Source organism: Urocampus carinirostris, chromosome 20 (genome assembly GCF_059441175.1).
Source record: "Urocampus carinirostris isolate Australia breed hairy pipefish chromosome 20, RoL_Ucar_1.0, whole genome shotgun sequence".
Taxonomy (NCBI): Eukaryota; Metazoa; Chordata; class Actinopteri; order Syngnathiformes; family Syngnathidae; genus Urocampus; species Urocampus carinirostris.
Genome location: NC_142368.1, coordinates 21,094,665 through 21,106,869, shown reverse-complemented (window position 1 = coordinate 21,106,869; position 12,205 = coordinate 21,094,665). Strand labels below are relative to the sequence as shown.

Genomic DNA, 12,205 nt, shown 5'->3' with positions numbered 1-12,205 from the left:
CTGAAGGCATCTGACGGTACCGTTGCTACAGATAATGCTGACAATGTCCGTATATTAAATGATCAGTATGCCAGTGTTTTTGGTCGTGACAATGGTGTTTCACCCGACATTCCCAGCAGAACTTCAGCTGTTCTGAATTCTGTGGAACTTTCAAAGGAGTTAATTCATAAATACTTGATAAAACTTCCCAGCAAATTTTCAGCCGGCCCTGACAAAATTCCAAATTTCTTGCTTAAAAAGCTAGCTGACTTTTTAAGTGAACCATTATTTTACCTGTTCTCTAGATCTTTTGAGGATTCACAGCTGCCTGAGGACTGGCTTAGTGCTATTGTCATACCCATTTTTAAAGGGGGGAGCACAACAAGTGCAGCCAACTGTAGACCAGTTAGCTTGACTAGCTGCGTCTGTAAAGTGTTTGAGAAAATTATCTCAGATGCCATATGGAAATTTATACAGGAGCACAATCTTTTTACGTTTAAACAACATGGGTTTAGGTCCGGACATTCTACCATGACTAACTTAATAGCTCATTTGAATAATATTACCAGTATGTTTTTTGTTCACAATATGGCTGGTCATGTTGTTTACTTAGACTTTTGCAAGGCTTTTGATAAAGTGTCTCATAACAAGCTTTTACAAAAACTGAAATGCTATGGTTTTAATAGAAAACTGCTTGAATGGATAACTGCATATTTGTCAAATCGTAAACAATGCATAAAAATGGATGTTCTTTCAGCGTGGTCGGAAGTTTGTAGTGGGGTACCGCAGGGCTCAGTACTAGGACCATTATTATTTCTGGTTTTGTGAACGACCTACCTGAGGCCATTCAAAGTAGTGACATCTCAATTTTTGCCGATGATGCTAAACTGTCGGCTTTCCTACCAAAAACCCAGGTTACAGGAACAATTGATTTTCTCCAAAATGACATTAAATCAGTTTTTCTTTGGTCTGAAAAGTGGCAACTGCAACTGTCATCTCATAAATGCTTAGCACAGTCGTTTTTTCATGGTTCTGTTTCGCTGTATAACATTAATGATGATGATTTGCATGTTGTTACTGAACATAAGGATCTGGGTGTCACTCTTACTTCAAACCTAAAGTTTATCACGCATATCGCCAAAATTACCAACAAAGCCAATAACATAGCATCAAACATTTACAGACACTTTTACAACAAGAACCCAGCATTCTTAGTTCGAATGTTTTGCGTTTATGTTAGACCCGGGTTAGAATATAACAGCGTTGTGTGGAACCCTTACTTACTCAAGGACATTAACCTACTGGAAGGAGTTCAACGACGGTATACGAAGCGGATACCTGGGATGCACAGCTTGTCATATCCGGAAAGACTACAAAGACTGAACTTGGACTTTTTGGAGCTCCGTAGAATTCGATTTGATTTAATTTTTGTGTTCAAAGTACTGCATGGAATGATCGATGTGCCTTTTGATCAATTTTTTGAGTTCTGTCGTGTTGATGGTTTACGTGGTCACAGATATAAGTTACGGGTGCCTAGACCTACCAGCAACTTGCATGGAAACTTTATTTCTTTCAGGATACCAAAAATTTGGATTTTTTTTGCCTGACCGGGTTATTAGTGCAACTACGGTGCAAACCTTTAAGCAAAGGTTGGCAGAAACAGATCTGTCAAATTTCCTTAGGGGAGGGGGCGTAAGGTGACCATATTTGGCCATGCTCACTCTCAGCATTAGTTTTTTTCTTTGTGCCATGTTTTGATTAATGTATCCAACAATACATTCAATAAACATTTCATTTAATGTAGTCGCAGTCTGATAAGTGCCATTTTGATCTGTCACGTGATTAGCGGCGACCTGAGTGGGCGGAGCTTCCATAACCTGGGACAGTTGAACACTTGCGCTCATGAACTCTCCTCTCACCTAAAAGTGGGCGAGAGAGGCGAGCACTCAGTTCCCAGCAACATGTGCAAACCAAATCGTTTGCATTCGACGAGGAGGGTTTCGACTTTTTAGGAGTCCGACATGGAGTCCGTGAGCTCGTGGACCTTCCAGCAAGTTCTGGACTGGATGAAAGGTGAGAAAATTAAAGTTACCTAAAAATACCCTTCAAACAAAAGCTTTGTAACGTTGTTGTATTCGTTCGGTCCTAGTCGTTTACTTGTAACGACATCTTTTGTTGCTATTTTCAACACGAAAACGTTAATTTTGTGAGGGACACTCGGGGGACTTAAAAATGTTCAAGTGCTCCAAATTAAGCGACGGATTGTTTATTGAGATGCTTATTAACTACGCCACATCTAATATGTAATTCTCGGTGTTTAAGAACGTTAAGTATATTTCGCGGAGGTTCTTTTCCCAAACTCAATGGTCAAGTAACCAACTTAAAGGGGCAGTGTTTACATTTAGCGCCTCCTAGCGATAAAAAAGGGAATATTGGTCTATAAATAAGCAAAAACACATCATCTTATATTTGCAATTTAAATACTCGTAGGTCAAGATATTAAATTTTTCAACATAAGCCTCACCTAGAGGGAGATAATATATTTGTCCAGAATCTTGCTCTAACAGCTACTCCGAGACAGCAAAACCCTACGCTTGAGGCCTGGAGTAGTAAATAAAACATAAAATTGTGCCATTTGATCACTTTGGCTATCCGTAGTGCGATTCTTTTTTGTGCTTTTGAGAACGCCAGCTATATTTTGCATCAGTTCTTTTCCCAATGTCACAGTGGGCAAGTAGCTAGCTTACAAATGGGCCGAAGGTATTGTCAGTATGCTAAATATTCCAACTGTGACGTCAATGTAGTATTACAAGTTCATTATCACCCGTTCACAAAGTTTTCATTTCTTGGCTCAATATAATCAGTTATTTAATGTGGGTCATGTTATGGGGTTTATTGTCTAACAGCCTCCCCAAAAACTTGTCATTTTTGGGCTTTGGGCTTTGTACTAACACTTCTTTATGTGATCACGTGACTCCAGGCAAGTTTGGCGTGTTAGGACTGGTTGGCGACTCGCCCGGCGAACCTTCAAGCAACGTCGTGGCGTCGTTTAACGGGGGTGGCATTATCGGGCATCGTAACTTCCACTTGGAAGGAGTTCAGAACGCAAAGAAACTGCGGTTTGGACTCAGATGGGAAGGATGAGCATTAGTGGCATCTTGTTTGTTCATTGGGTGGAGAAACTGAACTCTTAAGAGCGGGAAACCCAAACAAAAGAAGTTCGTGTGCACACACACGTTACTTGTATTAGGATTATTGTCTGGTTCCGGTGTGGCCAAAAGAGGCAGATCCCATGAATGTACTCTCAAATTACGATTTTAGAATACAGATTTAATTAAAGAAAATTAATTTTTAGCAAATAGTGTACAGCAGGGATGGGGAAGATGAATTGGTCAAATTTATGAAATCGGAATTATGCTGGGTGCCACATTGGTTGGGTGGCTAGCGTGTTGCCCAACGATGCTGAGGTCAAGGGTTCAAATCCAGCTACGGCATGTTCTCGTCGTGCCTGTATGGGTTTTCTCCGAGTACTCCAGTTTCCTTCCACATTTCATAATGCATGTCAGGTTAAATTGCCGGTGCAAATTGTCCCTAGGTGTGAACAAGTGAGTGAGTTGTGTCTGTGTGCCCTACAACTCGCTGGCAACCAGTTCAGGGTATCCCCTGCCCACTGCCCAAAAAGATGTCTGGGATGGTCTCCAGCACCCCCGTGACCCTACTAAAGATAAAGGAAAATTGATGGATAGAACAAAATTGCCAGAGCCTGTGTCCCATTTCATCAAACATTCCACTTTAAACCTGTCTCCCTCCCGTAATTACTTAGTTGAAGCTCATTTTGACCTTCATTTTCTTCATAAATAATTGTTTTAAAACAAGGTGCAAGCAGAGTTCTTTTGTAAAAATGTCAGAAGATACTGCATACAAGGATACAGAAGTATTTATCTTTGATGCGGATGGTGCTGGACAGAGAAGTGAATACTTGCGCTGTGTGTTTAGTTTACCCCACCCCTACTGCTCACCCAATCAAATTGCTCCATGTGTTTGACTGGCGTTTCTAGCTGTTTAGATTTTCTGTGGGTTTTCGTCATAAAGTGTCTAAACAGTGAACTTACATTATTTAATGGGCTCCCATATAAAAGATTCCTTAGCGACGTACTGCCAAAACGGGGTCTGTTGGTGTGACACCCTGACGTTCAACTTCAATGGGGATTATGTTCTTCATAAACTGAACCATTTTTACTGTTAGCATGCACTATGCTCTATGCTGTGCTTGTCAAAATTAGAACGCTCTAGATGAGATTAGCATGAGTGAAATCTATTGGAAAAACCAAAACACAGCACACAACAGTACAGAAAGTACAGAACTTGACAAACATATATACTGGACTGTCTCAGAAAATTAGAATATTGTGATAAAGTTCTTTATTTTCTGTAATGCAATTAAAAAAACAAAAATGTCATACATTCTGGATTCATTACACATCAACTGAACTATTTCAAGCCTTTTATTATTTGAATATTGCTGAATTTGGCTTACATCTTAAGAAAACTCAAAAATCCTATCTCAAAATATTAGAATATCATGAAAAAGTATACAAGTAGGCTATTCAACTAATCACCTAAATCATCTAATTAACTCGAAACACCTTGCGAGGGTTTCCTGAGCCTTAAAAACACTCAGCTTGGTTCAGTAAACTAAATCACAAGTATGGGGAAGACTGCTGATCTGACTGCTGTCCAGAGGACCATCATTGATAACCTCCATCAGGAGGGTAAGACACAAAAAGAAATTTCTCAAAGAGCAGGCTGTTCACAGAGTGCAGTTTCAAAGCATATCCACAAAAAGTCTGTTGGAAGGGAAAAATGTGGCCGGAAACGCTGCACAACCAAGAGAGATGACCGCAGCCTTAACAAAATTGTGAAGAAGAGCCGCTTCCAGAATTTGGGGGAGCTTCAAAGACAGTGGGCTGAAGCTGGAGTCCAGGTATCAAAAGCCACAGTTCACAGACGTGTCCGGGAAATGGGCTACAATAGCCGTATTCCCATGGTCAAGTCACTTCTGAACTCAAGACAACGGAAGAAGCGTCTGACTTGGGCTATGGAGAAGAAGCACTGGACAGTTGCAGAGTGGTCCAAAGTCCTCTTTTCAGACGAAAGCAAGTTTTGCATTTCATTTGGAAGTCAAGGCGCCAGAGTCTGGAGAAAGGCTGGAGAGGAGCAAAATCCAAGTTGCTTGAAATCCAGTGTGAAGTTCCCACAGTCAGCAATGGTTTGGGGAGCCATGTCAGCTGCTGGTGTTGGTCCACTGTGTTTCATCAAGTCCAGAGTAAATGCAACTGTGTACCAAGAGATTTTAGAGCACTACATGCTTCCATCTGCTGAAAAGCTCTATGGAGATGAGGATTTCATTTTCCAGCATGATCTGGCACCTGCCCACAGTGCCAAAACCACCAGTAACTGGTGCACTGACCATGGCATCACTGTCCTTGATTGGCCTGCTAATTCCCCTGACCTGAACCCCATCGAGAATTTGTGGGGTATAGTTAAGAAGAAGATAAAAGACACCAGACCTACAAATGCAAATGAGCTGAAGGCCGCTATCGAAGCATCCTGGGCATCAATAACACCTCAGCAATGCCACAGGCTGATTGCCTCCATGCCACGCCGGATTGATGCAGTAATCCGTGCAAAAGGATTCCCAACCAAGTACTGAGTGCATCAATGGACATTTTCAAATGTTTGATTTAGTTTTGCTGTTATAAATTTTTTTTTTTACTTGGTCTGAGGAAGTATTCTAATATTTTGAGATAGGATTTTTGAGTTTTTTTCAGCTGTAAGCCAAAATCAGCAATATTCAAATAATAAAAGGCTTGAAATAGTTCAGTTGATGTGTAATGAATCCAGAATGTATGACATTTTTGTTTTTTTAATTGCATTACAGAAAATAAAGAACTTTATCACAATATTCTAATTTTCTGAGACAGTCCAGTATATATATATATATATATATATATATATATATATATATATATATATATATAATTGTTACTGTAACAAACAATTACATTGCCAACTATTTTGAAGATTCATTAGATAAAGACAGGACATTATTGTTGTTTCTAATGGCGTGTGTTTGTGTCTGTCGCCCACACAATCTCATTTCCTGCTAGAAAAGGTGCACGCCGGCCTCAAGGAAAGACTTCCTGTTGAATGTTTTTGGTCCATAGAGCAGGTCAGGGCTAGCATGCGACTATGAATAGCACAACCGTGTTTCCACTCGGGCGTGCGTAGTCGATTTGAGCTACATGTTGATCTTCAGTAATTATTAACTAGCGTGTCGAGCAGCCAAACCAACGGCAATTAATTTGATGGTTTTATTTTGCCGCTGAAACGTCGCAGGGTTCGTACGGGTGCTGGAAATCCTTAAAAATGCTTGAATTTTAATTTTAAGTTTTTTCGGTCAGGAAAATGCTTGAATTTTGGGTGAAGTGCTAAAAATGCTGTGAATTGTTAGCATTGCTCTCTATTGAACACCAGTAATGAAGAAACCTTTTTTTTTTAAGTGCGTGAAATTGTCGCCGACACGCCTGCTCTGGTAGCTTGTCATTATGGCGTTGTCATGTGAAGCGTCACTGCCTCCTACAGGTCGCACCCAAGAGGACTGCTCTATTTAGAAAACCAGCTCGGCTCACAGAGAAGGGCCGTCTTTTTCGGCTCCCAAGCGACTCCTTGTGTGTGTTCGTGTATATATATATATATATATATATATATATATATATATATATATATATATATATATATATATATATATATATATATATATATATATATATATATATATATATATATATATATATATATATATATATATATATATATATATATATATATATATATACATACATTTTTAAATGATCTATTATCAATAGTAATAAACTTTATGCACCAAATCATTTAGTAATTAATAAATTCATGTTTTGCAGGGGATCCCTGCAAACATGGAAAATATAAATTAAGATATTCACATATTTACAAAAAATGTAAAATACATAACTATTTAAACGTTTTACTCACTGAACATAATTAAAGTCAAACAACAACACAAAGTAACTGAAAATGCAGAACAATGAAATATAAAATACAAATATTAACTCTTCACTGCTATAAGTAAATTATAAAATCTTTTTTTTTTTAACGATTTACAATTCTGTTTTCACAATTTTAGACACAGATCCTCTGAAAAACATGCAAACAAGCTCCTTTTTATGTCTGTATAAGTTTTTTTTTGTATTGAACTCAATTATTACCCAAAACCCATCGAGCCCTTTCCGTGTTTGTAAACAAGTGTGACAAAGCCTAGCTGCACATGCATTGTTGAAGCAAAATGGCAGAATTCATGACAGTTTATAGCAGCCCATTGACACAAAAAGATTGTAAATCATCGATAGCAAACACTCAAACTAGCACTAAGTATGCGCTAGCAGCAAGATAGCAACTTTATTTTAGTCATCAGGCAACAATAAAAACATTCTTTTGAAAAATTGGCCTTGAAAGTGCTTGAAAAGTGCTTACATTTGGCCACGGTAATGGTGTACGAGCAAACCCTTTACAGTAGAAGGTTGCTGTTTTGTACCATTGTTGTCGGATTTTCAACAAGTCCAATGAAAAAGTGCTCCATCGGCACTTTAGTTTGTGGGAATGTTGGACGCGCTCCTGCAGAGCAAGTGTCAGCCATCTGTTGTCTGTCGACGAACACACGCTGCTCATCGCCGCTGAAATTTTAACACCTGTGACCCTTTCACATCTGCCATTTGGTGCCCACACTGAATTTGTTTGTTTTAGGACAAATACTCAATATGTTTACAAAAGTATTAACCACTCATATAAAAGCATATAGTGCAGCACTTTACAAAACAAAATACAAACATTTACATGAACTCAAAAGGAACCAAAAAACACAGCACGATGAATCTTTCCATGCTTTTTAAAGTCAAGTCATATTTATTTAAGTAGGCCTTAATCACAAATAGTCTCAGAAGGTTGCACAGACCACCATTACAATATCCCCTGTTATACTTTTTACATTACATGCCTCTCGTTTATTGTGCGGTAATCTAATTTTAACATGTATTTGTTTTATTTTTATGCTCTTTTATGATCAAAAATCTTTTATCAAAAAATTGACTGTACTTTAGCGCATTTTACTGTACATACAAAATACGTCTGTACTTACTGTCAGAACCAGGATAGGAGGAGAACCCAGATGCGTAACGTTTTCACACGAGCTTTATTTTACTGGAATGGGGCAGTCATGCACGTTAACACAAACGCCCGTGATTCGGCGATCGCTGGGCGGAAGAAGTAAGACAGAAGTCCGGTGTAGAAAAACAGGAAGCCAGAGGCCGACAAGATCGATTCCAGATACACGAGCAGATACCGGACAGACTGGGTCGATACCGGACAGGAAGGGACAGACTGGGTCGATACCAGATACACGAGCAGATACCGGACAGACTGGATCGATACCGGATACTAGAGACTGGGGTGAGATATCAGACATAATGAGACAGATTGGATCGATACTGGAGACTGGCGCAAGATATCTGACAGGATGACACAGGCGGAATCGATACCTGATTCTGCAGACTGTAGCAAGATATCAGACAGGACGAGACAGACGGGATAGATACCAGACACTGGGGACTGGATTCAGATATCAAACAGGACGAGATAGACGGGATTGATACCCGATACGGGAGACTGGAGTCAGAAAAGGACGAGACAGACCCGATCGATGCCAGGCACTGGGGACTTGGAGTCAGATATCAAACAGGACGTGATAGACGGGATGGATACCGGACAGGATACACAAGCAGAATACCGGACAAAACGCACGTATTGCGCGTGCAGAGCTTCGCTGGCGGACTGACAAGGCGTGAGTCAGCACTGAGCTTAAATAGGAGGGAAGCCAGTCAGGCAACGAGCTGTAGCTGGCGCCAAACAGGCGGTGCCAAGTGAGGGCAATGGGCAACCGTGACACTTACAAAGTTTTGTTTGTGGTTACGAAGCTACTCCCGGGACAAATTTAATTCGTAAGTAGAGGTACTACTATACCGTAATTGCCAGACTATAAGTCGCTACGGAGTATACGTCGCACCAGCCAAAAAATATATAATTAAGAAAGAAAAAGCGTTTTAAGTCACAGCCCCAGTATAAGTCATACTTTTGGGGGAGATCTATTCAATAATATCCAATACCAAACTATATGCCCCCCTCAAACATTGGTCACTCACGCAAACGTTACTAAGACGACTTTGTATCTCATTTTGGGGGAATGTATAAAAACCGTTTAACACATAAAATTGCATGTTGTATGAAAATCACTTTTGAGTAACTTGAAAATATTTACCATGGCGAAATGTCAAATAAAGTTTATTTGTATAGCCCTTATCACAAAGAGTCTCAGAGGGCTGCACAGATCAAAGACTATTGCAAACTACAGACTATTTTGACACCATCGCCTCATCTAAAACCTACACGAGGGCAAATAATACACATATTATCAACATAAAATATAGGTTATTCATATGGTATAAAGTAGAAGTGTGTTTTAAGCTTTCATTTAAACATGACGTTTTATTTTCTGAACGTTCGTCATAAGTTAGGAGCCGCTCAAAGACGCATGTTATCTAGTTTTCTGTATATATCTGTGGTATTTACCTATTGATCAGTTAATCAGGGGAAAGAAACTGCATTTAAATCATTTTGAATAAACTTTTTTGTTTAAATATTTATTTTGAGTGTATGGACAACAAATGCTACGTATGGAAAAGACACCCACCCCCACTAAGATTTTGGTTCAGTGACTGAGGTTTCTCAACTAAAACTAGATACTTTGAGATGATTTGAAATGTATACATCTCAGTAGTTGCACTTTTTCATTGAATTTGGTTAAATTGAAAATGGCTGTAGCAACTGAGTGAAGGGTTTTAGATTTCATTAAAAATATACCACTAATAGAGGATTAAAGGGAATATCATTTGGTTTTGCTAGTCATTTTGTTCTATCTCTGAAGTAAACTGCACAATTTTTTTTATTCAGTACAATAAAGGATTTTTTTCTAGATTTGGGTTACAGGTTGGGATGGTGTGGGCTCATATCAGACCAGTTAAGGATCTAGATTATATTGCGTAGCTTGAAAATGTTTTCAACATTCGATCACCCCTGGGTTGTACCTTCAATTTTTCTATTTGGCTCTTGCATCCGTTTTACTCTGACACCATTGGTGTAAAATGTCAATGTAAAAGTGCTTTTCAAGTCAATGACAATGTGCTTCACACTTTTCCCTTTTACACACTGATAACCGATGGCAGCGTCAGCCATGCAAGGAAACTACCTGCTATCGAGGGCATTAGGGATTCCGTGTCATGCCCAAGGACACTTTGACTTAAAACACGGAGGAGCCGGGAACCAAACCTGCGACCTCTTGATCCCAAGACGAGCGCTGTACCTCCCAAACTAATGCCACCCCAATGTTACCAGTGCTACCCAATGAGTGTTTTTTAACTTTCAACTTTAATTAGTACCGTATTTTCCGCACTATAAGGCGCACCTAAGTCTTAATTTTTTTTCAAAAGCTGACCATGCGCCTTATAACACAGTGCGCCTTATCTATGGCTCAATATTAAATTCGCAAGGTCTCGCAACTTACTCATCAGCCGCCGACTCGATTTTACCCCGAACGTGGAGTGGTGTATGCTGGGATTTATATACCGGCGTTTCATTGGCTAACCAATGTGTCAATCATCATTTGAATCGATCACTTTTGGCTGAAGTTATTCGGAGCCTCGGATTGGCTAGATGGCCAAAACAAACCCTGCAATCGGCCGAGTTTAGCAATGGCGTAGCAAGTCCGCGGTGTATGCTGGGATTTATATACCGGCGTTTCATTGGCTAACCAATGTGTCAATCATCATTTGAATCGATCACTATTGGCTGAAGTTATTCGGAGCCTCGGATTGGCTAGATGGCCAAAACAAACCCTGCAATCGGCCGAGTTTAGCAATGGTGTAGCAAGCTTGCTACAGTACGCCATAAAGAAACATGTTTCATTAGTCTGTATTTGTAAATATTCTACTCTCCTGGATTTACTTCACTCACGGTTGTAAGAAGACCATGATTGCGTATCATTATTATACGTGAGAACTTAGGTGAGCTATGCGGCTTTATATTTTCCCGGTATTTTGTTTTAGAACGATCTTGATGTTGCTGTGATGAGTTGAGTGAATTAAACTCATTCCAAGTGTTTATTGTCATATGCACAGTAAAGTTGTAAGCGAAAAAGAAAATAGAAACATAGAAATGTTTGGCATTTCTTGAATCCCAAGACTTCAACCTTCCGAATGATATTTGAAATGACGCATTTAAGTGACATCGTACGGAAACCGCATCCGCACGTGTCTACGACACTTATTTGCGTCTTTGCAAGCTTTGGGAATGTTAAGGGGGTAATAAGTTTGACTGAACTATCTGACTGTTTTGTCGACGTTCCCATTGTAGCGCCTTATAATCCGGTGCGCCTTAGGGGCCGGTCACACAGACATTTACGGCTGAATCACGGCCAGAAATTTCTGCCTTTGAGGCGGACGCTATTGGACGCATTGAGTTCGCCATTCAGACGAGATACAGCAGTGCTTAACGCGAGGTCGGAAATTTGCGCGCGGGTGGCAGCGCGATAAAGTTTTGCGCTGCTCAATTCCTCAGAGCGCGGGTACACAGCCTTTCACGAGCGTATTGAGGCTGAACCACGGCTCGAAATTTCTGGCCGTGAAGCAGATGCTGTTGGGCGCTGTCGGACGTTTTGACACCGCCATATAGACGAGATAGAGCAGTGCTTTACTCGCGGTCGGAAATTTTCACGTGGTTGGCCGCGTTCAAAACTTTTGAGCTGCTCAAAAGTTTGAGCACGTGTTAAACCGCGTGCTGCACACGTGGTCAACACGAAGTAATGACGCGGAAATGACGCGGAACGACGTGCTCTGGCCGCGGCCAGGGCGTGGTTACACATGGGTAGGACGGGAAATTTCAGCGGGTAATCGTGGGTGGAGCATGGTAATAGCATGTTCTGCGCCTGTATCGCGGTGTTATTACGTAAAATTAGCGTGTTACGCGTGTGACAGTCAAACGCCTTTCTCCGCGTATATACAGCGCGATTTGCCGAGGACAC

General features: G+C 40.3%; 1 protein-coding gene across 2 annotated transcripts in view; it reads left to right on the top strand.

Annotated features, from left to right (window-relative positions):
• Window positions 1-1,867: 1,867 nt before the first annotated feature.
• The window catches only part of LOC148346554 (connector enhancer of kinase suppressor of ras 3-like), a 35,664-nt gene continuing 25,326 nt past the window's right edge, over window positions 1,868-12,205 (top strand). For both annotated transcript variants that reach the window (XM_088325489.1, XM_088325488.1), the window contains exon 1: window positions 1,868-2,052. In XM_088325489.1, the coding sequence (XP_088181615.1) occupies window positions 2,001-2,052 (52 nt within the window). In that variant the 5' untranslated portion in view covers window positions 1,868-2,000. The remainder of the gene's footprint in view (window positions 2,053-12,205) is intronic.